Source organism: Podarcis tiliguerta (genome assembly GCF_965153285.1).
Source record: "Podarcis tiliguerta genome assembly, chromosome: 2".
Classification (NCBI taxonomy): Eukaryota; Metazoa; Chordata; class Lepidosauria; order Squamata; family Lacertidae; genus Podarcis; species Podarcis tiliguerta.
In genome coordinates, this window is record NC_139535.1 from 67,962,750 (window position 1) to 67,988,325 (window position 25,576).

Here is a 25,576-nt window from a genome sequence, read left to right on the forward strand (position 1 = left end):
TTTGGAAATTTCAGCTAATGTAGAATGGTGTGGTCCAGAGCGGCTCCACATTAGCGTATTGCACAGATGCTAAAAGCTCTACACTGGCTTCCGGTACATTTACCAAGTTCAAGATATTAGTGTATAAAGTCCTAATGGCCTATAATGCATTATACACCTACCAGAGCACTACCGTCATGTGGCTGAATCATCCTAACTGTCCCACAGCTAACTCATATTCATTCAGTTTCTGTGCAAACCAAGGTTTTTCACATTATGGCACCAGTAATTTGGAACACTGTTATAAATAACATACAAATAAGGTGTTAAAACCAATAAAAGCCAATAAGCAAAGCAGAGCTGGTAGGCCTGGGCAAATAAAAAGGTATGGAAGAAATGCCTTAAATAAGTAAATGAAATGTTTTCATTTACAGTGTAGCCACATGCACTGGCTACTTAAGTGTTATGCACGCTTTTTAAGGTGTGCCTTATCAGAGGCATAGCTAGGGGGCAGGGGGCACTTGGGCCTGCAGTGCACCTGAGCCACATGTCTCCTGGGAGTGACGTGGTGGCTTGGGTGTCTGCAGGCTCCACACTGTCTGAAAGGGCAATGTGCGGTTTGCACCTGCCCGCTGCCTCCTCCTCAGGATGCCACTCTACGGCTGAGGGGGAGGCAGCAGGTGGACTGCATGCAAGCTCCATGTTGTGCGAAACTACTGTAAACTACAATGTGTTTCCGTGATGATGGTTTAGACCTTAGCCTGGGGCTTCCGTGCTCCCTATCCATCCTTCTTTCATGTACTCTGATCCTACCCACCCCACCCCCCGCTGACATCCTGGTTTGCTGTAAGCATAGTTTCCCCCATTGCATCCAGTCCAGGTGAAGCATGTTTTTTCTGCAGACCGTAGTTGGAAACCATAGGCCACATTTCTGTGTGCTCCTAAAGGACTGCAGCATTAAAATATATATGTGAACATGTGGAACAGATGCTCTTCCCTCCCTGTTTTCTTCCCTAGCAACAATTCTTTTTGCCACCATTTTAGCTGCATTTACCCTAGATAATAGCTGTCTAGGCTTACCGGTTGGGCCATCTGTTGTCCATTGTCGATTTTGACAGAAAGCATTAGCATGATACAAATCTTTTCATCTGCATTGTTTCAACATTTGATGGTACTTGGGGACTAGGTTCTTGGAAATGGGGGCAAAACTACTTCATTGTACTGCTTTCCCCACATATACTTTGGCCAGCTTCTACTTTGATTTAAAGGTCTTTGTTAATTGTAAAAAAAAAAAAAGAGTAATTAGAAATGAAGCTAAAGGAGGGCACCCTGTCGAAAGGGCTTAGTACTTAGCCAATGTACATATTCGGGGCTGTTTTAAATCAAATTGGCCTTATTTCTACAATTTCCATAAGTGAGATCTGCATATTTTTCTCTGTTTTGAGTTTCTAGGCCAAATTGAACATAAAATACGTGGCTTAGTTGGGAATGAGTTGTCCTGTGTGCTTCCCCAATCCCAATCTCCTAGCTTCTTCCCCGTGCAAGCCAGCTTCAGTACTTTGATTTTGGTCTCTTTAAACTAGTTCCCCATTATTATGCCTAAAACAGAAAACTAGTTTAATTTCACTTTTTCTATCAGAAGCCACAATCAAACTGTGGTTTCGGATCCTGATGAATCAACCAACACTGAAGTACAATTCAGTTTATGATTTAATGGAATAGCAGACCAGATTCAGTCTGGTGCATGGTTACGTGCTGGAAGTCTAAGGAAAAAGAGGGTACCTTTTGCCATATGTGGTGGTTATGTAAGATTAAAAAACAGAAGCTTTACTTTTGGGAATAATAGGTCAGGTGATACCCAAATGTCAGGAAAAAAAGTTTATTATGTATGCAACAATGACTTATTATTATTTACGCGCAGAAATGGAAAGAAGAAAAAGTTCCAACCAAGGAAGACTGACATAAAACTGATGGAGTATACAGACAGAAACACATGTGGTTTCATTATTTGTATGCTTTGTTATAAAATTGGAAAGGGATAAATAAATTATATTTAAAAAGGATTAATCTGGTGCATGAGGGGTAGAGCAAAGGATAGGTAGCACAGTGGACCTGAAACTTGTTCCTGGCATAAAAAAACCTATGGTTTGTTAAGCCAGGAACATTATATCAGAAACATCTCTTGATCTTGTTAGCTTTTTGAACCTGCTTCCATGACTTTATCCCTTTGTTTAATTTTTACTTTCCCACAGGTTTCCAAAGATTGATACCAGCTTTTTATTTTGTCAGGATTTGCCCTGAAGGCAGGCTTGTTGAGTTTTAGGCTCATGGACGTTTGCTTCTTAGGCTAATACAGGTGCTCTATTGTGCTTGAACTCTGCAAGACTTGGTTTATTATCAATTCACCATGAGTTACAATTTATTTCTATAACTGTATTTGCCCATATATTGATTGTCTTTGTGTTCAGTGGTTACAAACAACAGAGCAAGGTATTTATGTCAACAATCTTCTGTTCTCACCCTACTATTTTGATTACTGGTGAAGGCTCAGGAATGTTCACAATTATTATTGCACAAGAAAGTATTGACCTGTTTCAGAATGTTGTTGTTCCTTCTGAACATGAGAAAGCTTGCAGGAATTTGCACCACTTCCTGTTCCCTTTATGGTTATTATTCCTACAGTTGAAGACCCACTGATATTTCTTTGACTTTGGTCCTGCAAACTACCTATATAGGTAGTCTTCTATACCTACCTATATAGTACATTTGCCTCCTCCATTAGCTGGACCAATTTTTTAAATTCACAGGTGGCACTGTTGAGCCAGTCAGTCCCCCAGCTAGGATAAAGCTCAGGGGCTTCGGCAGGTGTGGGCAACCCTTGGCCCTCCAGATGTCACTGAACTACAACTCCCATCAGTCTTAGCAAGCATGCCCAATGTCTAGGAATGATGTGAGCTGTAATTCAGCAACTTCCGAAAGGCCAGACATTCCGCACACTTGGGCTAGGAGATGCAGCAAGCAGGGTGATATTGAAAGGAGATGGGGGCTGTGAGAAAGCAGCCTTTCCACAAAGTGTGTATTGTGAATGTGGCAGGAGCAACATGATTGCTTTGCTTATATGTGATGGAGGGCTGGGTAATTGTGAAGTGAAAAGCTGGAAAGAGCAGAACCATGCCGCAAATGGTACTTCGGAAGTATCTATTGTGTGGTTTACTGTGAACATTTCCAAACTGGTGTTGGTTATGGGAAAATATGACTTCTTTTTCCTTTGGGGAGCAGTAAAATCTCTGACGTTTTGAGATTTTAAAAAGTTACATTCTTGGCCCGCAGTTACAGAAGATTTGTAAACGCAGAGAGAAGAGCAGAAATGCACCATCACAGGGGTTAGACTGGAGAAAATAAAGTTCTCTCCTTTACTTCTGTTTTTCCTTTGAGATAGAAGAACCGAAAGCATATTACAGGAAATTAACTCATATTGGCTAGCACTGTGCACATTATGAGGTAGAAATAAGAAGAAAGTGTGAAAATCCTGTCTTGCCTTGATTTAAAAGTTGTTGCAGGATCATTTGGTTTTCAGGAGCAAACTAGATAGATGCAAATTATATAGATTAAATTCATCTATGCGTTTAATGCATAGGCTCTTAAAAATGCAGGTTACATTAGTTGAGAAGGGTTGATAATGAATTGTATCAGGACAGGCATGGAGAAGAATTCAAACACTTTCCTCCCCTACAGTGTCCTGAGGAGACCCCTTTTCTCAAACTGACATCTATTGTGGGGAGGGATTACCCAGTGACTCAATGCATGGCCAGAAGGAGCCAGAATGGAAAACTGCAGTTTATAGTGAGCCCGGAGATATAAAATATCTGGATTAATTTTTTAAAAAAACAAAAGCTAACTTAAACCCAACTTTTATTTATATCCCACTCCATCTTATTAAATTATACAGCATTGAAAATAATTCCAGCATTATTCATGTTTATTTACCTGTTAGTGTCTGAAAGATCCATAGCTTCCTATTCTGAACTTTCACTTGGAGTTTCACAGCTTCAAAAAATAAAAGACACTTGAATCAAAATAATACTTTGAGTTCTTTCATGTCTTAGTTTGTTCCTTAATTAAATGTGGGCATCATTATTCATTTGATGCAGAAATCTGAGACAAATGAGAGCTCAAAGGATTCATTGTTCAAGGCCTTGCCACCATGTTACAGGAGCAATATGCTTGTGCAGATACCCAGATTATAAAAATCTAAACATGGCACTGTATTCTTCAATATGTAAAAGTGCTTAGGGCAATGGCCGTAGGGAAGCGGCCCCCCCGCCCCCCACCCCCAGTATCTAGGTGAGCGTGCATACATTGCACTAACAAGTTTAAGCTGGGCCAACAAACAGCTGTTTCCCATTCATGTCTCTCCCTTCCTTTGCACTTCAATAGTATTTCTTTTCTCCAGCTTTGTTTCATCTATAAGGCAGCAATTTCATGTTCCGGTCATCTTTAGTTTGTACGCCAATATGATCTGGGTTTATTGTTGCTGTCTTTTTTTAATGCAGTGGCCGGACATTGCTCTGATTATTTTTAATACAACCTAACTGAAATGATTTCATTAATATGATTCCATGTCATTTTTATGGGTGATGACAGTTGCTATTTAAAATAAATAAATAAATGCCACAGTCTCTCGTAATGGAGAGCAGAAACACTAAAGCTGTGGTTCTCTGTCTTTGCTTCACTAAGTCTTCTATTTTTATTTTTATTTATTAGATTTATATGTGTTTCTATGCCTTTCTTATAAAGTCTGTGGCCAACACTCTGGTAACCTCTGGGTTGAATTACTGCAATGCATCATGCGAGGGGCTACATCTGAAGGTGGTTCAGAAACTTCAGCTGGTGCAAAATTTGATGGCCAGAACAAGATTTGAGCTGATCCTGGCCTGACTGCGCTGGCTGCCAGTTAATTTTCAGGCCCAATTCAAAGTGCTGGTGTTGATGTCTAAAGCCTTACATGGCTCAGGACCTCAATACCTTAGAGACTGGCTCTCCACGTTTGAACTGACCAGGACCCTGCGCTTCTCATCTCAAGCCCTTCTCTATGTTTCCCCTACCCAAGAAGTTCGGAGGGTGACTACATGAGAACAGGCTTTTTCTGTGGTGGCTCCCTATCTGTGGAATGGTCTCAGAGAGGGTTGCCTAGCGTCATCATTACATGTCTTTAGGTACTCAGGTCTTTGGCCATTAAATAATCTCTGACAGACATCCCCAACCTTTGGCCCTCCAGATGTTTTGGACCACAATTCCCATCATCCCTGACCACTGGTCCTGTTAGCTAGGGAATATGAGAGTTGTAGGCCAAAACATTTAAAGGGCTGCAGGTTGGGGATGCCTGATCTATGACCTGTTAAATGTGTGTGGGAGCGACAGTTATTATGATTATTTTATTACGTCATTGTTATGATCCATAAATTATGTTCTTAATAGTGTACACCACCCTGTGATCTTTGAGTAAAGCATGGTTTAGAAATCAAATAAACAAAAATGCCAGACTGCTATGTTGATTTTGCCAAAACAAAATTTTCCATAGAAGGCGGGGGGGGGGACGGACATTTGCCATTGTTTCAGTATGTTCCAGACTGCAAAGTATGTTTTGGAAAAGGGCTGGATGTTATGGGAAGTAGTCCTAATCCACTTTAAGTCATGGGATCTGTGACACTTACTTTAATAGAATTAGGATAACAGCTAATTTTCTTTTGGGGGAAAAACCTAAATATGTTTCATAAGACTTCAAACACACAGCTTTCCCATGGAAAAAAAGTCAGTCTGATATCAATTTAATAATGCAGTCTAAGCATATAAAACAGTACATTTTTGTTGCCTCTCCCTTTTTAAGCTTGTTCTTGCAGTATTTGAATTACTTGTGTAGCCTTACCGACACCAGCATGCTGTGCCTGATGCAGGCTTGTGCTTCTTTACTACCTAATCTCCATACCAGATGGCAAATACATTTCAAAAGTGAGGGAAATTTTGAAAGCTGAGTGTGATATAACATTACATAGCATTTCATTTTTAAAAAGTTTATTTATTTATTTATAATTTTAGATTATAACCAAAAAGAAAACATTTCAACAATAACTCTTAACATTTTAAGTCTCAACTTCCCTCCCCCTTCCTGTGGTTCCTTAAAGTTGTTTTCATCTTTCCCTGCATATCCTAAATTATCTTGTCTTATTCTTTTTATTCCTCTATTATTATATATGTTTTGAAAACTGCAGGTTTTTACAATAATCCGGCTAACGTCTTAATCTGTTTACAATTTGTATTTCAATGAACCATTTCCTATCCTTAATAAAGAGTTTGTTATCTTGATTTCTAATTCTTCTGGTAAGTTTTGCCATTTCTGTATATTCCATTGATTTCTGTAACCATTCTTCTCTTGTCAGAACTTCTTCTTTCCATTTTTGGGCAAATAACATTTTTGCAGCTGTAGTTCTATACATAAATAAGTTTCTATACTGCTTAGGGAGCTCTGACCCCATTATTCCCAAAAGAAAAGTTTCTGGGGTGTGTTTTTTTACAAATATTATCTTAAAAATATTTTTTCAATTCATTATACAGACGTACCTTGGAAGTCAAACAGAATCCATTCTGGTAATATTCCAAAATGTTACTTTAGCTATTGGGCATGTGCTGTGGACTTGTATGTCTGTGGCATTTATTATTTCCCTCCTGTACTTCTTGGTTTGAGATACAGTACCTATAAGTACAGTCTTTGACTGAACTGTCATAGACTATTGTCTTGAGGTACATTCTTTTTCCTTTGTTCTGTCTCTGAACATGTGCTTGTGAAAGGCGGGGGTGGTTGTTGTTTGATCCTTAGGTTGGGAGTGTATGGTTAGAATTATCACAAGTATGTGCCCTACCCCTGCTGGGTAGAGAACTATATAAAATATTTTTTTTATTTTTTATTGCCAAGAGATTTCCTAATAATAACTCTGTTTGATTGCCAAATGATTTCCTAATAATAAATCTAAATAAAGTTCCAACACAAACTGCTGTTTCTGTGTATAATCCACTCTGCATAATCCACTGATGTGATTTTAATGCCAGCTTTTGTTTTGGTAAACACATGTAGTAATGATGAATAATTTCCTTTTGCCATGACAACCAATAGCTATTTTGAGTTCCACATGCTTGGTATTATGGTTGCTTTCATAATTCTAGAGCCATTCTTTTTGGCAAGGCATTGTCATCTTAGGTTTTATAAAAGCAGTGAATATAAAACTGCTGTGGCCTTTTGATAGGGTTTTGAATGAAGAAAATTTGTTTTTCACTTTTGTGTATTCAGGGTTTTCCAAGGAATATGTAAATATTGGATCCTATCTTTGTGAAACTTTGCAAGGCTGTGGCCTGTGGCACCCTGGAGCAAAGAGGTATGTTAATTAGTAACTTCAGATTGGGTAATAGACTACTAAAGTCTTTTCTATGCCACAAGGAAAGTGTATTACTAGAGAAATTTCTCACATTAGAGAGATTATATGTTCTGATTATTCTCAGAACTAGTGCTCATGGCACAACTTTCTCTTGCAGCTTGCAACCACGTATAATCTCATATTAATAGTTAGGGTAGATCCTTTATTCATATAGGCAGTGTTCCTCTACATGTGCATAACAGAACTCTCCCTCTCAACCTCGCCTTCCTGGACATGCATAAGGCCTCATATGCAAACTGTATGTCACAGCACTCTGAAAATGAGGAGGCTTGTGAGTACTGCCTTAATCCCGTCCAGTCCTCCCATTCTGCTCAGTAAAACTATGTCAGCAGCATCCATTTGAGGATTCTGAATGGTGCTGACTTGGAATATTTATTTTAAATATCTGTACCCTGCTAGTTAGCTAAAGGCTCCCAGTAATAAGATAGCCTCTAGCCTCAGGCTTGGAATCTAAAGTGCTGAATGAAAAGGGGAAAAATACATCTCAAAGATGCCAAGAAGATTGAGGATTTAGGCATAATGAACTTGCCAGCATACTGAACATCCTGAAAACAGCATATATTTTTGGTATCTGAGAATTATTCTTCCTTTTTGCTCATTATTTTTGAATACTTTCTTGTTTTAGTGTGTGTGTGTTTTGAAGGAAAAGGTTTTGTGACTGAGGAAGAAAACAAATGAACTTGGGTGCTAGTTCTTAGCTGCATAGTTCTTGTAAGTTCTCACTGCCATTGTTCATTTGGCTGATGGATGGAACTAGGTTTGTCTTCCCTTTGCTATGCTGTTCTTTCTGGGAGGCAGGGACAACAGCTTCTCATTGACCCTTGGTTCCCTGGTCAATGATTGAGGCACAGCACCCTGCCCTGTGGTCTCAGAATAACTTACACATGCAGCTCTCCTATTCCTAGTAATATCCCATTGTATGGTTCACAGGCAATGACGAGAGAGTGCAATGAAGAGAGAGTAATTTCCCATTGTATGGTTCACGGGCAATGAAGAGAGAGTGCAAACGGGGGTCCAGTGCAAGGAAGAATCCTATCCATAGTGGATAGTAATGAAGTTGAGGGATTGATAATTGCAAAAAGCCAAGGCCAGTCCTTTAGTATGGGATTCCAGTCCCTACTTGCACACTAGTAAATTGTTTTATGTCAAATTTCTAGAGACTTTGCCCTGTGATAATGTTTAATCAAATGACAGAAACTCATTGCCTAGTTAATGACTAACATAGCGCTTCCTTTGTTTTCATACTGATGTATTGGTGCAGCCCTCATACTCAAGTGTTGTTAACCTTGTGTTTGGTAGTAAACCCAAACATAAGAGCTCATAAGAGCTTGCATGTTAGAATACATCCCTTCCAAACCAGCATGTCTTGTTTTCTGCATGCAGCCTTAGTGACACCAACTCTCAAACTGTAGATTATTACATTTCTGTCAAGTAATTAATTGCAGTCTACGGTGAACTAAGATCATACTGGCAACAGTTCAACTTAGCTGTTAAAATTCTAAACGGATATGACCACAGGTCTTTATAGTAGCAAAGAAAAAGTGTGTGCTATACACTGTCCTGTGAAATGTTAGAACAGGTCTCTCAGCTCTATCTGTTCCTTCCTTGGTTATCAGTACTATGCACTTTGGTTCATAGAACATGAAGGTTCTCCTATGCAACTATGCAAAATTCCGAAGATTATATATTAAAGGGGGTGTTGGCAGAACACTCTCCCCACCCCTATTCTTCTTCTGTTTCTGTCATCTCCACTGTCTCTCTTCTTACACTGAGAGAAGACAGAGGCTGGTACAATACTGACTGTTACTGCTACCGAGCCTACTTAAATGGGAAAAGACCATGGGGTAAAGGAGATATCTATCCAGGCAGATAATCAGGCTCTAGGAGGATGGGGAGGAAATAATTGGCTCTCTCACCTGCTCTGGTCACTGTCTAGGGCAGGGGTCAGCAACCTAAGGCCCATGGGCTGGAAGCAGCCCGCGGAGGTCGTTTGACCAGCCCACGAACCACCCCAAACCAAGTCGCCTACGCTAAACCAGCACGGCATGGGGACTCGCTTCCGCGGTGCTGGAAATTGCGTCTGTGCATGTGCAAACGCTGGAAATCGCAGGCACACGCGTGCGATCCGACCCACGGAGGGATCTCTGCGGGACTGATCTGGCTCAGGCAAGATAAAACTTGCCAACCCCTGGTCTAGGGAGTAACTAGAAGGGTTGGAATTGAGCAGCAAGGTTTTTTAAAAAACAAACAACTGTTTTCTAGAAAAAATATTTAAAGATAATTATTTAATTTTAATTAATTATGCCATTTATAGGCTGCTTCATTTTCTGGGTGATTCAAAACAGCTTTAAAAGCAGTAAAAAATTAAAACTCACATCACAATAAAATACAGTAAAATGCAGCAAATAAAGCATGTGCGTTATAGAAACTTAACTTATGGTAACTACAGAAGTCTATAATGGTAGATAGGCCTCCTGTTTTTACCATACTAATCCAAACTGGATTGCATAAAGCTTATATGTGTCATTTTCATAATGTGTCACACCCACCGGTTTTAAAAAATAACAATAGTCATTTGAAAACTGTTTGTGTAAATATTTACCATTCCTTTTAATGGGTAGCACTGTAAATTGTTGCCTTACTTGGAGACATTCCTTAAAGACCATAGGCAGGGTCACACAGACACTTGAATTGTTCATGGGGTTTAGACACACAAACAGGCACTGGAATGTTCTTTTAAAAATGAAATCTGTTCCCCTTGAGCACTGCATTTGCCCAAATATAAGCCGCACCCAAATATAAGCCGCTCTATTCCTCGCTGCTCCTGGCTGCATACTGGGGGGGTGAGCTGCGCTGCGTTGCTGGTGCCCTTTCCTCTTCCTCTCTCCCTTCCTGGCCTTGTGGGAGAGGACCGAGTACTACGTGCGGGGCGGGCACCGCTTTGCCGCACTCCTGGCGCTGTTTGCCCCGCGCTCCTGTCTGCACACCACAAGGTTGCGAATATAAGCCGCTCTTTAACTTTTCATGGTCGGAATTTGGGGGGAAAGGGAGGCTTATATTCAGGCCAATGCAGTATTGCTCTTCTCCCCACCACGCACACACACACAGAGAGAGTTTTCCTACAAAGTCTGTTGCCTGCTTTGAAACGCTCCTGCATTTCTTAGTGGAGATGATAAACTGCTTTTATTTTATTTTAAGAGGCAGTTGATTGGTTTTCTTCATTTCAAGTTCCCAAAAGGAAATATTTTTCATGAGCTAATAAATTATTTATACCAAGGCTCTAGGAGTCGCAATGTGAGAATAATGGGGCTGGATTCTCATTCCACCCTCCCTGCTGGCACAAGTGTTTTGCTACTCTTTAATTGTGCCAAGTTAATGTAGCACGCTGGGTGCAAGTATTTCCTAGCTGATGCTGCACACCCTGATCCCAATCTTCCAGCCATCTGGTGAGACGAAATGTATTGTGATGCGAGAAGCGCTTGCAAAACCAGGAAATCTTTACCAGATTTTTCCATAATAAATGGCTTCCCAGCTGCACAAATAAATACCCACAGTACAAAAGAGATATGTACAAAGTTGCAATGTAAAATTCTGTGGTGTTTCTGCTTCAGCCCCTCATCTTGGCAGCAATGAAGGGATAGTACTGGGGTAGTCAACTTCTTGATTACTTGGGAGACAATTCATTCACCCAAGTCTATAAGACATGGTAGTAGAATGCAAGAGGGACTGAATAATTTGCCTTTAAGTGCATAGGACATAGAGTGGGAAATACCAGACTACTGTCTGGGGTTTGGAAATATGTTAATTGTGTCTGGTGAAGGAAATGTCTTACCTAACCTGAGGCCAATGCAGTACTTCCCAGAACTCTTGGGCTTTTGGGGACCAGATATGACGCACGTGCAAGTATGCTGCGCAAGAGGCAATTTTTGCTTGATTTTAAACATAAAATTAATGGGGGGGGGAACAGAGGTGGTGAAGATAGCAAATTTAGCTGCGTCATATCAGGGCTATGGGGAACTCTAGGGAGAAATTTATAGAGGCAAACTAGGTCATAGCTCTTGTCACCCTTATTGGACTGTTGTTCCACAGCAGAAGTGAACAGATAATACTGGGCTGCCCATTGTTAAATCTTCTTTTAAAGTGGTGTTGGAAGTGTGGTTTTACAAGAGACAAGTCAAAATCTCAAAATTCAGCAAACTGTAAATTAGTCAGGAGTCAGGACTAACTACTGTATTGGCTAAATTTCTGAACTGCAAAACAATTCACGTTCCATTTTGTCTTTGTTATGTGCTGATGACCTTTGGCTTAATTTTAAAACAAAGGAACAAGATAAGATGGTTTTGTTTAAAGATGCTGCACATTTTAGCCTGTATACTTTAAGTTAATTTTCCATACCAGCTTATAGCATCTAAGAAGTATAATGGATTTTAATTTTTATTGAATTGTGGTATGTAAAATGCAAGCCTAAGGCAAGCATTTGAAAAGCGGACTGTTCTTTGTTTGTGATATACCAGACGCCAGGGACTGGCGAGTGTGCAGGGGGCTGGAGTCTGACTCAGGAGAGCAGGACAGTGGTTTGCAGGGACCTGTTCCAGCCAGGAGGCAAGAGTCAGAGGCAAGAGACGCTTCAGAGCTTTAGCCTTATTATTGTGTCTACAAAAAAGCAAAAACTGTAAAATAATCACATTGTATTTTATATTGTGGAAAGCAATGTGTGGCCTTCATTTTCAGAACATGCAGTTTACGGATGGCTGTGTGGAGTGGGCTTCAACAGGAAACACAGTTACAACACTCGGTTATCTCTGTTATGTCAGGCTGCACCTCTTCATCTACCTTAGTCATGCCTAGCATGTGTCTTTCAGTACTGTAACATTTAACTTTTACTGACTATATTGCTATAGAGCTGCGGTCAAAGCGTTGAGCCAGGAGAACTGTGCCTTACTTGTAATCTGACATTGCCCAACCTGTGTGGGCAGTTAAGTGACCTTTCTTTGTGGTTTTAAGGCATGAGCTTGCTTCAGATACTTTACTTGATAATCCTTCTGACCCGCTTTCGAAATTATAGGCCACCTTCAATTACTTTGTTAACTGTTGTTTGCTTGAAGCTTTCTCTGCTCTGAATAGAATAGTTAAAATGGCCAAGAAGCATACTCTTAGTTTTAAACGTCTGTAGCTGTTTAATGTCCTTTATTTTCAGATACGTATTTCAAAAAAAATCTCAAAACATTTTACAACCTATCTTAAAGCATGAAATAGAACTTTACAAAATGTTAAAATAACTAGACTGTCATATACACTGTTTTTAGCGGGGTGGACGACTTAAATATAAACATTCAAGATAAAAACTGAACACAAAAATACAATAAAATTCCACATATACAGCATCATTTGCAATTAAACAAAATAACTAAAATAGAAGTTGCACCACATTCTCCCACACACCTGGAACTATAACCTCTCCCAACGACATCCTTTACAACCTTTCATTTACAAGCCTCATTCTCAAGCATTCCCACCAATCATACTGATAACACAGGTAATGCTCAACCAACCACTTGACATAAAGAGAATGCCTGGTCTGCAAAAAATCCCAGACAGTTTTAAGCATGATTAACAACCTGCTCATTCACCTATCACCATCTAGGGCAATAAAGTAACATACAAACAGCAACATAACCACTCACTCCTTGTCTCTCATCCAGGTAGCACCTTAATTGGTTCGCTCTCCCAAACTATGTGGAATTAAACAATTTCAGAAGACACAAACACATTACGACCCAGACTTTCACTCTGGGCAACCAAAAACACAATTCCAGTTACCACCATAATACCTCCGGATATGTATACAGTGGTGCCCCGCAAGACGAATGCCTCACAAAACAGAAAACCCGCTAGACAAAAGGGTTTTCTGTTTTTCGATGCGTTTCGCAGGATGAATTTCCCTATGGGCTTGCTTTGCAAGACGAAAATGTCTTGCGAGTCTTGAGATTTTTTTCCGCTCCCCACCCCCTTTTTCTAAGCCGCTAAACCGCTAATAGCCTTTTAGCAGCTAATCCGCTAAGTCTTTAATAGCCGCTAAACCGCTAATAGCGCTAATCCGCTAAGCCGCTAATAGGGTTGCTTCGCAAGACGAAAAAACCGCTAGACGAAGAGACTCGCAGAACAAATTAATTTCGTCTTGCAAGGCACCACTGTATCTAGATAATAATGTAAATTACATTATGCTTTCTAAATATGAAGGAGAGAAGGAACTTCTTTTGAAAAATTCTTAGAAACAGTGCTGCAGGCTCCCCCGCGCCCAGTTTTGGCAATGGTAGGCATCTCTTCCAGCCACCTGGCTAATTTTCAAAATTCCAATATTGCATGATAAAGGGACATTCTCAAAGCTAAAAAATCTTGAGTAGAAAGCTAGTGTTCAGTTAGAAAAATTCTATTTCTTCACTAGGTTGGGGCACGCCTATTATATTATGTAAAAGGGGAGAAAAAACACATGGGAATAGCAAGTTTTAGGAAATTCCAAAGGAGCATGGTAAATAAATGCAAACAAGTAACATCTGCCTCTGTGCTGTGACTCAGGGGGAAGGATGGCGGTTCAAGCGCTGCTTCAAGGAAATGTCACTCTGCATAGTTGCAGCTTGTGCCCCACAGAAATCTGAGCAAAGTGTATTGGTGTTGGCCTGCTGGAATCACTTTTTGCCAAATAAAAATGTTTTTTTCCTAAAGGACTGAGGAAGCAAAGAGAACCTAGGAAGAACGCTGCTGGATCTGGCCAAAGGCTGCTGGATCAGGCCAGAGGCCCATCTAGTGTACCATCCTGTTCTCACAGTGACCAACAGTTGCCTATGAGAAGCCCACAAGCTGGACCTAAGCGCAGCAGCACTGTCCCCACTTGTGATTCCCAGAATCAGTCAAGCACTGGGGCCAGAATCCAACCTTCCTCCTGAGGCCAGCTGCCATGTCATCATAGCACTGCTGCCTCTCGGTCTGCAAAGGCTTTTATTAGTCCTATAAAAGCACACTTCACACCCACTCCAGTTTAGATACGGCTTTTAATATGTATAGAGTTGGAGCTGATCAGTTCTAGGGGTCTGCCCAGTCATGTTATGGATACCATTTTCAGCGTGTTCACCCTGAGGATGTGAACCAATCTACTTAGAGAACAGAGACATGTACATGCAGGATCATGACGCTGGTGATGGTTCAGCTTCAGGTGTTTTCCCATTAAAAGTACAGTTGTACTTACCTAAAGCGTAGTTTTCCACTTGGAATGGGAAAACGGAGTATTTGGAATGCATTACAGTCTTACTCAGACCTAGCTTCCACCTTGGGCTCTATATTGGGGAAACATGGGGTATAAGACAGACAAACAGATGGGATTCTATCTAACTAAGTTATATTCAGAGTAAACCCACTGAAATTAATGGACCTAGTATTTGTAGAACTAACATTGGATAAAATCCATAGTTTTGGTGCAGAAACTACATTGGTTACCCTGGTGCATGACTGTTTCTGGGAGATGGATGAGGGGAGGTGCAAACCTTTTGATTCTGCTGGACTTCTCAGCGCACTGGAAAGCAACAAGGCCACTCTGCACCCCCATGAATAGTCATCCCCAGACTTAAACAGAGAAAGCTTGTGTATGTAGAACCTGAAATACGATACAAAATGTACAGGCACTATTCTTATTTTGGAGGAAAAACTTTACTGCTTCCCCTTTTAGTGTTTTATTTTCCCTCACCCCAGAAGAAATCCTGTGAATACCCCTATATCAGTAGCTTTTGATACCATCAGCAATAGTATCCTTCCGGGATACCTTGTGAAGTTGGATTTGAGGCCATTGTTTTGCAGCTTTCCTGCCTTTTCCTGGGATGTTGATCTCATAGGATGGTGTTGGTTAGAACTGCTGTTCCACTCTCTGGCCATTGACTTGTAAGGAACCACAGGTTTTCATCTTTTCCCCAGTCTTGTTTTAATCTTGTTTTGATTATTTTTTGTGACGTACTTTATATTTTGAAGGCTTCTTTAAATACTTTGCAAAGGAAAAAGTGGACTAAAAACAAAAATTTAACTGGCAAATGCATGCTCCTCAGCCTGAGTTTGTTTAAGGAATAGCAGTTGCCTAACGGGACACGGGTAGCGCTGTGGTCTAAACCACAGAGCCTAGGGCTTGCTGATCGGAAGGTCGGCAGTTAGAATCCGCGTGACGGGGTGAGCTCCTGTTGCTCAGTCCCAGCTCCTGCCAACCTATCAGTTCAAAAGCACGTCAAAGTGCAAGTAGATAAATAGGTACAGCTTCAGCAGGAAGGTAAACAGTGTTTCCATGCGCTGCTCTGGTTTCGCCAGAAGCGGCTTAGTCATGCTGGCCACATGACCCGGAAAAACAGTCTGTGGACAAACGTCAGCTCCCTCGGCCAGTAAAGCGAGATGAGTGCCGCAACCCCAGAGTCGTTTGCGACTGGACTTAACTGTCAGGGGTCTTTTACCTTTACGTTTAACACTTGGTACCATATCATCCCCCCCCCCCCCCACCGAAATGCTTCCACATGCCTCTTCCTCCTAGCACAAATTGAAACAGAATACTTTAGAGTTAACACTTTTATGCTTGTACAACATCACTGTAAAATCTAGTGGGCGAGATAATATCTTCTTTTCTTTCTTTTTTTTGCTATGATTTCCCTCTCATTCCAAAAGCTGGGTATCTTAGTCCATAATAAATATAAAGTCTGATAGTGTTTCTGGACTGTATTTCTTTCTATCATTCTCTCTCTCTCTCTCTCTCGCTCCATCTCTTTCTCTTCTGCTTCTCCTCTTCCAGTAATCGTCGCTCGATGAGTTGGAAATAGATGAAAGATCTAAATAGTTTACAGTAGAAATGAGAGGTTAATTTACGCTCTGTTGAAAGTGATTTGACTTCTGGTTTGTTTGCCAATTGTCTGCCTGTTGCAGAGCATGAGTTTTGTAATCCAAGCTCTGCGGGAGCAGAGCTGTCTGTCGGCATTTCTCAGCTTTCAACTGAAGAATATTTGGCCTACATTTGCAGAGTATTGATTTTATCTTCAGCAAATGCCTGTTATTAACTCTGTACACACAGACAAATGCATTGTAATAAAGAGTTTATTTCAGATATACGGCCGTACCTTGGGAGTCAAACGGAATCCATTCCGGAAGTCTGTTCGACTTCCAAAACGTTTGGAAACCCAAGCGTTGCTGCTGCTGCTTCTTTTTACATCCTGGCCATTTAAATTTTTATTTTTTTTATTATTAATTTACATCCATACACAATCTTTTTTTAAAAAAAAATATTTATTAGAAGTTTAAAAGTTACAGAAAAAAAGCAAAAGAAGAAAAAAAAAGAAAAAAAGAAAAAAGAGTCAATACATAAAAAGAGAACAAAAAACACAATACATCAAAACAAAAACAATTAAAAACACATCCAATATTTATCCTTATCTTTCATTAACTTATTTCCTCGACCTCCTCACACCTCCCTTTTTTGTATTCCTGTTATTAACTATATCAGCAAATCCTTTCCCTCTTTCACTGCTTTCTGTCATTTAATTATCTTAATTTATTTTAACCTTATCTTACCATCAAAACCTTAAAATTTATTTATACTTAACTCCTTATAATGTTTCTACTAAAGTCATGTAATTTCATTCCAACATTTCCTAACATTCATTAATTTTACAATATTTCTCTAAATAGATTTTTAATTTTTTCCCAATCTTCTTCCACCGTCTCTTCTCGCTGGTCTTAGATTCTGTCAGTCCTTTCTATCAGTTCCATATAGCCCATCAACCTGGTGATCTTCTATCCGAGGCTCTTAGCTCTTTTCCATGTCCCTAGATAAATTTGTTCCAGAGCTTGCTTCTCCTCCTATCTCAGGGTTAGCTTCTGAACATCTTCAAAATCATTTCTTTACAGCCATATAAGCTAGTGAATCTCTCCCCAATTTGGGATAATAAATGGAACAGTTCATATCATAACTGCCCTTATGCAATACTGTGTACATGTATGGTCAAACCTTTTTCAAAAATGGCACTGTAGAACCAAAATTTAGCAGAAAGCTGGAGCACTATTAGGTAAAGCTAAAGCATTTGGGGCTTTTTAGTTTAGAAAAGTACATCTAAATGCTAGGGGTTTATAACCACAAAGCAGAACTTGTGGTCTTCCACATGTTTTTGGACTACAGCTCCCATCACCCCAACCACAAGTTAGGGCTAAAGACAGTGACATCCGGAAAGCCACTTGTTCCCCAACTCTGGTTTATAAAATTATGCATGGTATAAAGAGGATGGATACAGATAAGTGTTATTATAGAACCCCCAGTTTTATTTTCAGTTCCATTGCTAATACAGGTGCTCCCCCACTTACACAGGGGCTACGTTCCAGGCCCCTGCATGCACAAATGAAATCACATAAAGTGGTTTGCACGGGGAGGAGAGGAGGAGACTCACACGGGCTGCAGCCCAGCCAGTCCCAAATCTGCCTGCCTGCCTGCGGAGAGCCAGAAGGGCCAAGAAGGGCACCCAGCAGAACTGGTGTCAGAATGGGGGTGCAAATGCAGCAGGGGTGGGGAGAAGGCACCACCCACCCCATGCTGCTGGTTGATCAAAGGCGGCCTTCCCTCGCTTGGGCAGCAGCCCCAAGAGAATGAAGGGCTATTTATTTACCGTATTTTTCGCCCTATAGGACGCACCGGCCCATAGGACGCACCTAGTTTTTTGGGGGGGAAATCAAGGAAAAAAATTTTATTTCCCCCCCAGGTTTGCGCAAGCATACCCAAGCTAGAAGAGGGAGACGGAGCAGTCCGTCTCCCTCTTCTGCCTTCAGGGACAGCCTCTCTAGCCTCCGTGGGGCAGCGGCTTGCCCCGCTGTCCCCCGAGGTTGTGGGGCTGGCGGGGGGGGGGAGAAGCAAGCTTGCTTCTCTCCCCCCCCCGCCAGCCTCCAGATCAGGTCGGGGAATAGCGGGGTGGCGGTGCTCCGCCTCCCCGCTATCCCCCGAGGTTGTGGGGCTGGCAGGGGGGAAAAGCAAGCCTGCTTCTCTCCCCCGCCAGCCTCCAGATCAGGTTGGGGAATAGCGGGGTGGCGGTGCTCCGCCTCCCCGCTACCCCCGAGGTTGTGGGGCTGGCAGGGGGGAAAAGCAAGCCTGCTTCTTCCCCCCCCCAGCCTCCAGATCAGGTTGGGGAATAGCGGGGTGACGGTGCTCCGCCTCCCCGCTATCCCCCGAGGTTGTGGGGCTGGCAGGGGGGAGAAGCAAGCCTGCTTCTCCCCCCCGCCAGCCTCCAGATCAGGTTGGGGAATAGCGGGGTGACGGTGCTCCGCCTCCCCGCTATCCCCCGAGGTTGTGGGGCTGGCAGGGGGGAGAAGCAAGCCTGCTTCTCCCCCCCTCCAGCCTCCAGATCAGGTCGGGGAATAGCGGGGTGGCGGTGCTCCGCCTCCCCGCTATCCCCCGAGGTTGTGGGGCTGGCAGGGGGGAGAAGCAAGCCTGCTTCTCCCCCCCGCCAGCCTCCAGACCAGGTCGAGGAATAGCGGGGTGGCAGCGCTGCGCCTCCCCGCTGTCCCCCGAGCACGTGTGCTGCAGGCTGCTGCCCGCAAGCCTTGGTAGCCCGCGGGATCTCCCACCGGGTTTGCAAGACTTGTGGATAGCTTCCTGAAGCCTGGAGAGCAAGAGGGGTCGGTGCGCACCGACCCCTCTCGCTCTCCAGGCTTCAGCGAAAACCTGCATTCACCCCATAGGACGCACACAGATTTCCCCTTCATTTTTGGAGGGGAAAAAGTGTGTCCTATAGGGCGAAAAATACGGTATTTCATGGTAAATGTGGTTGTGAGTGATGGGGATGCTCATTAGTAGTATGTATGTGTGTGTGTGTGTGAGTGAGAGAGAGAGAGAGCCTGTACACTCTAGCCTGGGATTTGGCTTTTTCTCAGCAGGAGCACATTCAGCTGATATTTTTACCGAGCGCTTCCCCACTACCCTAAGTTTTCTTTCTTGCTTAGTCACTGCTAATCCATATAGTTAGTGACTAATTTAAACTAAGTTTATGCCTTAATGACATGGGATTTGCTTTGTTGTGTTTCTCTTGCAGTGGAATCTGGTGTGTGATGATGACTGGAAAACCCCCTTAACTACATCATTGTTCTTTGTGGGTGTGCTGCTTGGATCCTTTGTATCAGGACAGCTCTCAGACAGGTAAAGTACACAGTCAGCTGGCTGCCCTAGGATTTTCGCCCTGCACTTTTGAGGGAGCAGGATCATGTTTGGTGTTTTCAATTCCAGCTCTGAACCAAAATTAGACGTACGCAGCAGGCTTCAAATAGTGTGCCATGCCCAGTGTGAATTCCCCCTTTACTTTCTAGACTATTTTAGGCATGCCTCAGTAAAAAAAGACAGACACATACTTCCTTGACTGCTACATCTTATTTATTTACCGTATTTAATAAAATTTATACACCACTTGATTGTAAAAAATCTCAAAGCACTTTATAAGTCTTACACATGCATATGAGGGAGAGAGGGAGACTGAGTGTACCATGCTGTATATGGGTATTCATTCTTGCCTACAAAAAGTAAATAATAATAATATTATGTAACCTGTTTATGCCAGTACTTTCAGATTAATTTTCACTTCCGTAAAAGGACACTGTGAGTATGAGTGTAACACAGGAAAAGGAAATAAAAATACACCCGAGCCAGGATGAAGATAAAAGAAAAAGGATTGTGGTAAACCATTGCTGCAAGGTTTTCACAATCAGTGTTACAATTTGGGCAACAAAATGCTATTGTTATTTCTGTGATTGTAAATTGTTTTCAACTCTTCTAATATTCTGTTTTAATTGTTGTAACCTGCGCTGGGATCTTAGAAAGAAGGGCAAGTAATTAATTATTGTGAATTCTAATATTCTGGACATGTTGCCTTGAGAGGCTGTGATCTTGAGGACATAAGTAAAAGGAAGTGTGTGCTGAACCCTTGTTTTACTGGACTTTTTTTGTTTGCTTAATCTCTCCCCCCCCCCTCCAATACTGTTCCCTGGTGGGTTCCAGAAGCACATTTACAAGGGCAAATAATGCATCTGGAACTTCAGAGAAACTCCCCAGAGGCTATTTCATTTAAAAACAAAGTTAGTACAATACGTGTATTTGCATGTAGCTTGCTCCTTGTGTTGCTGGACAAAGGCAATCTGCTTTCTGTCATTTCTATTAAAACCCCCAACAAATTCATGCATGGCATAAATATGTCACCATGTTCTAATCAATAATGCAAAATTCATCCTGTGCTTGCCACCGGATGTTCCATGGCTGTAGATTTTCATCTCTCATCAGGAGATAATGATAATGACATGCTGCCACCATGTGTTCATCTGCTAAGAAAGGCAAATCCAGATTATTTAACTTTATCAATTGTAAAATTATTGTGACATCAGCTGATACTTAAAATACTTGTTATCTGGTTATATCTTGCTTCTCTTTACTAAGCATCACTCTAATTAGACAGAATACAGAAAACCCCAGAATTTTGTCCAACAATATTTACATAATTTCAATGGTTTAAAGCAAAGGTACCTGTAGCTGTGCTGCCTCTTGGTGTGATGTGCCTAATGAGTTAATTGCCATTTTAATTTGCAATTAGAGAATGCACAGGACAAATTGGTGGTAGTCAAGCTTTATTAATTTGAGTTCAAAGAATAGTCTACACCATCATCATCATCATCATCATCATCATTACAAGCTGATCCCATGGGTGCAACCCTCCCTAATTTTTGTACGTTCCAGCCCCTCTCTGCAGGAGAAATGTCTGCTCCTTGAGTCTTAAGTTAAATCAACCTGCTAGGTTTCTTTGCTTTCTCTAGAATGCGGCAATAACAATATTGTGGATTCATTTACGGTCTTGCTTGTTTGTTTTTTGTTCTTTTCCTCAAAAGGTTTGGCAGAAAGTCTATTCTATTTGCAACTATGGCTGTGCAGACAGGTTTCAGCTTCCTGCAGATCTTCTCAACCAGCTGGGAAATGTTCACAGTTCTTTTTGTTCTAGTTGGCATGGGACAGATTTCAAACTACGTTGTGGCCTTCATATTAGGTAAGACTATTTCCACTCCATTGAAATGTCCTATTAGCATGGTAGTTTGAGTATACATACTAATTTCACTTAGTAAGAAATGATTCTATGTAACTGATAGTCCTGTGCCTAAGAGCGTAAACTTCTTTTAGGAACATTTCGCAAAATTGATATAGATAAATTTGCCATAATCTATTCTGCTCTGTAGGTCAGGAATTTAGGTCTGGTTCTCAGGGCCAAACTAGATGAGATGATGAAGATATTTCTTTCTTTGGCCAATTGCAATTTCAGCAATGGCATGGAAATTATTTTTAGATATTTAAGTTTCCCAGTAATTTGGTGAGAAATGAGCAGAGAACAATTCAAAAACTCTTCCATCCCCCAAAATGTGGATGAACAATGAGTTGAATGGGCATTTCAAAAATGTTACATTCCTGTGGAGACTAGAGTGGTATGCATCTGCAAAATTTGTCAAAAATTGAATTTTTTTAAAAAAATAAGATTATCTCATCAGATAATCTCATAAGATAATTATCTCATTCAGATTATTTTAGGTGTTCCACGCTGCTGGTATTATTATTATTATTTGATTTATTTGTGTCATGCCATCACTGTATACAATGATTCACAGGGTAAAATAAGTAAACAAAAATAGCTTATGCTCCAAAATCCTTTATAATCTATAATCTAAATGGTGGCTGGAAGAAAAGGGGGCACAAAGGAGGTAACCCTCAAGTAAATGGTTTACTTAGTAGAGGCAACCTCCATATAGTGCCATTTGAAAGTGGCTACCACATCAGAGCTGTTTACATATAGGTGCTTGTCTTTCCCATTTCAAACATTACTAAGTTTCTGTAAATTTGATTATACTGTAGTTTCATTGACACTTATTTAAACTTCTCCTGTATTATTATAGTTTTTATCGGGATGGGATATTTTAATCTTTCCCCACCCCCCAGAAAATGTTCAGCTTTGTTTTGAGGTGCTTGAAGCCTCTTGCGATGGATATAGGGTCAGAATGTTATTGTATCGTGCATTTTAACATGTAGAAAGCGACTCTTTCCATTTTAAAAAAATACGTTTCTATTTGTTGAGGCAAAATTGTGTTTCCTTGAACTGCCATGCATTATTTTTCTTGTACTGGACCAAGCTGGGCCAAAGGCAGCCGGGGTTAGCAGGGTTTCTCAGGCAGGACAGTGATGCATTCCTGGTGTCCCAACGCCAAGCATTGCTGCCGCTGACCAAGAAGAGGAAGAGGGAGGTGCAGGATGCTCAGCACCATGTGGGCACTGTGCCACACCATGCAGAGCTCCCAGCGCCTTGCCCCTCCCCCCTTGGTAAGTGGCAGTGTGCTTTGTGTTGGGAAGTCAGGTGTGCACCCCACCCCCGCCTGCACCATCCTGTCGACCACAGCTGACAGAATGGGAACGGTGAACTGCATTGCCATGCTTTGTTTTTATAAAATGGGAAATTTTATACCTGTGGGTTGGGTTTTTTTAAAAAAATTAAACCCACTTTGTCCATGCCTCATGTCTTTGTGCATTTAAGTAAAATATGCTTAAGATGTCTCATTTTCATTGTCTCTCCAGCAGCGTAGACTGAATAACGATGCAATTCTGTTAACCGACATATTCCGTACTCATACAGATTTTCCTTCCTCATTTGGTACCCTTTGCTGGAGAAATCTCAAAGGCTGTAGCCACAAATCCCAAACACTGAAGCAGGATTGTACAGGGGACAGGAGTGGGGGAATAGGCAGGGAGTCATGCAGTTGTGGAAAGTTACATCCACTAACTACTGGAATCACTTCATTTGGACATGCTTTGAGTTCACACATGCTCATTTCAATAAACTGGAGCAATGATTTTCTCTTTTGGAGGAACTGTTGACTTTTTTGTACTATGGGGCACTTTTTTCAATCTAATAATCATACTGCACAGTTTGATTTATTTTCAAAACCTTTCCTAGGCTCATGTACCCTCTGTGCCTTAACACTGTGTTCACACACAAGCAAGCAACTTCACTTGTATATGTATGTAATTGTTTTTTAAAAGGCACTTCTTTTGTTGCCCTACTAATCCTTTATCAGGCTATTGAGTACCAACACCTCATCCCCCCCCAATCACTGCCCAAAATTGTTTGAAGCACATCATGTTTTTGCCCCAGGTTTCTATTATGTGTTGTCATCTCCATGGGTTTGATCCCCAGCATGGATCCCAAGTTTGTGTGAGTGTGTCATTCCTTAGTGTTCAGAGGCAGACAGAGAATTCCACCCTGTTTTACCTTGATCAAACATACCCACATTATCAGGCTGGCTCATAAACTTTAGTACTACAATTTCTTTATCACCCCTCCATGTTGGCAAAACTGTATTGCCACATATCAATTTTCTAAGCATCATCTGACTTCCAAGAATGGTTAGATTTGTAACCTTTAATGACACTTAAACAAAGTTTCATAAGGAGAAGTAATATAAATTTCCTCTTGGAAATAAAAAGAGAGCATTCTTAAGGCAAGATGTTCTCTTTTCCTACTGCAATAGCAGCACTGAGGGCCAGGAAATAAAGTGTACTAATACTTTCTCCTTCAACCTGGTGGTATATAAAGGAATATTGCCACACTATCTTAATTAAGAAGGTCAAAAAGAGCACCCATAACCCTTGTGTGCACATTCCTTCCACAACAAATGTTGTACTGACTGCACTGTTCTTTCAAGCAATTTTCAAGAATTATTCAAGTTGCCAGAGTCTACTTGAAAATGACCTGATGTATATTTCTGGTAGCACAGCTCTTGAAAACCTTTTTGAGCATGCTCCAACTAAGACAGAACAAATTCCCGAAAGTATCTTCCTTCCTCTTTTTATTTTCTGCAGGGGCATTCAACAATGAAGCAATATAATTTATGAAATGATTCCACACAATTCCAGCATTACAAACTTGTGTTTTTAAAATGTGTTTAAGGAGGCCACAAGTGCAGCAAATGAAGGGAAAAGGGAGAACTCAAATATGTACAGAAATCAAACAAATACATTTACTAGCTAAGAATCACGTAATATATTTTATAGAATGATTTGTATGCAACTTTGGAGCCTCTTTTCTTAATTCATTCCAGAACATACAAAGTTGTTTCATAATGTGTAAGGCATACTGTAAAGTAGGGGGTAGGAGTGGGTGGGTGGATGAAAGAGAGATAGAGACCCGCCCCATCTCCCAAAAAATCCATCTGAACCTTCCACTTGATTTTGCTGAATTCAGTCTTCTTCATAATAAGAAATTGTGAACTGAAATGCAGGATTCAATGACAAAAACTCAGGTACCCATTGTTGAGAATCTTGTCACCAGTAAACATACTTGATTATTTCATTCTCCATAAACTGCTTCAGAGAAAAGTTCTTCACAGAACTGAAGAAAAAATAAAATTTGCTGCACCAGTTGGTTCATCACTCAAATCTTACAAGATTTCTGACTGGGTTTACACAATGGCCTTCTTTCAGTCATGGGGTGGCCTATTGTGATGACATACCTATGAAATGGAAATTTAAAGGTTAAACAATAATTAGATTCCCTAGGTTTGGCCGTCTTGATTTTTGAACTTGCTGGATGCTAAACTGGAAAAGGGCCTAATACAAAATAGTAATGTGACTTCATCTTAGAGAAGGAAATGCATAATGGTACAGTTTTATGAGTATCAATGGCAATTGTACTGTAAGAGATGATGTAGCATAGTGGCTAAGTGTGTGAAGTCCCTAATTCAAATCTTGCCTCAGCTGCAAACTCACTAGGGAGTTTTACACAATAGTATTTTCCCAGTCCCCAATATGGGAATAATAGTAATATGCACTTTCATTACAATAATAATATGGACATTCCTTCCTTCGCTTGTTGAGGGAATTGCTGAAATAATCCCTCAGATGCCTTGTGCTTGGTTTCCCTCTTTTGGTGCAGCTGTTAGGACTGCACTTAGAAAACCTAGTTTTAAATGTGTGATTGTTCCAATCAACTGTTCAAGAGGAGAGAGAATTGTAGAGGGGGCGGCCCTTAGTTACCTACCCT

At 41.1% G+C, this 25,576-nt stretch overlaps 1 protein-coding gene across 1 annotated transcript in view; it reads left to right on the forward strand.

Moving 5' to 3' along the window:
* Positions 1–25,576, forward strand: part of SLC22A4 (solute carrier family 22 member 4) — a 50,521-nt gene that overhangs the window by 4,763 nt on the left and 20,182 nt on the right. Inside the window, exons 2-3 of the mRNA XM_083428735.1 lie at positions 19,556–19,659; positions 21,390–21,544. Of these exons, the coding sequence (XP_083284861.1) occupies positions 19,556–19,659; positions 21,390–21,544 (259 nt within the window). The remainder of the gene's footprint in view (positions 1–19,555; positions 19,660–21,389; positions 21,545–25,576) is intronic.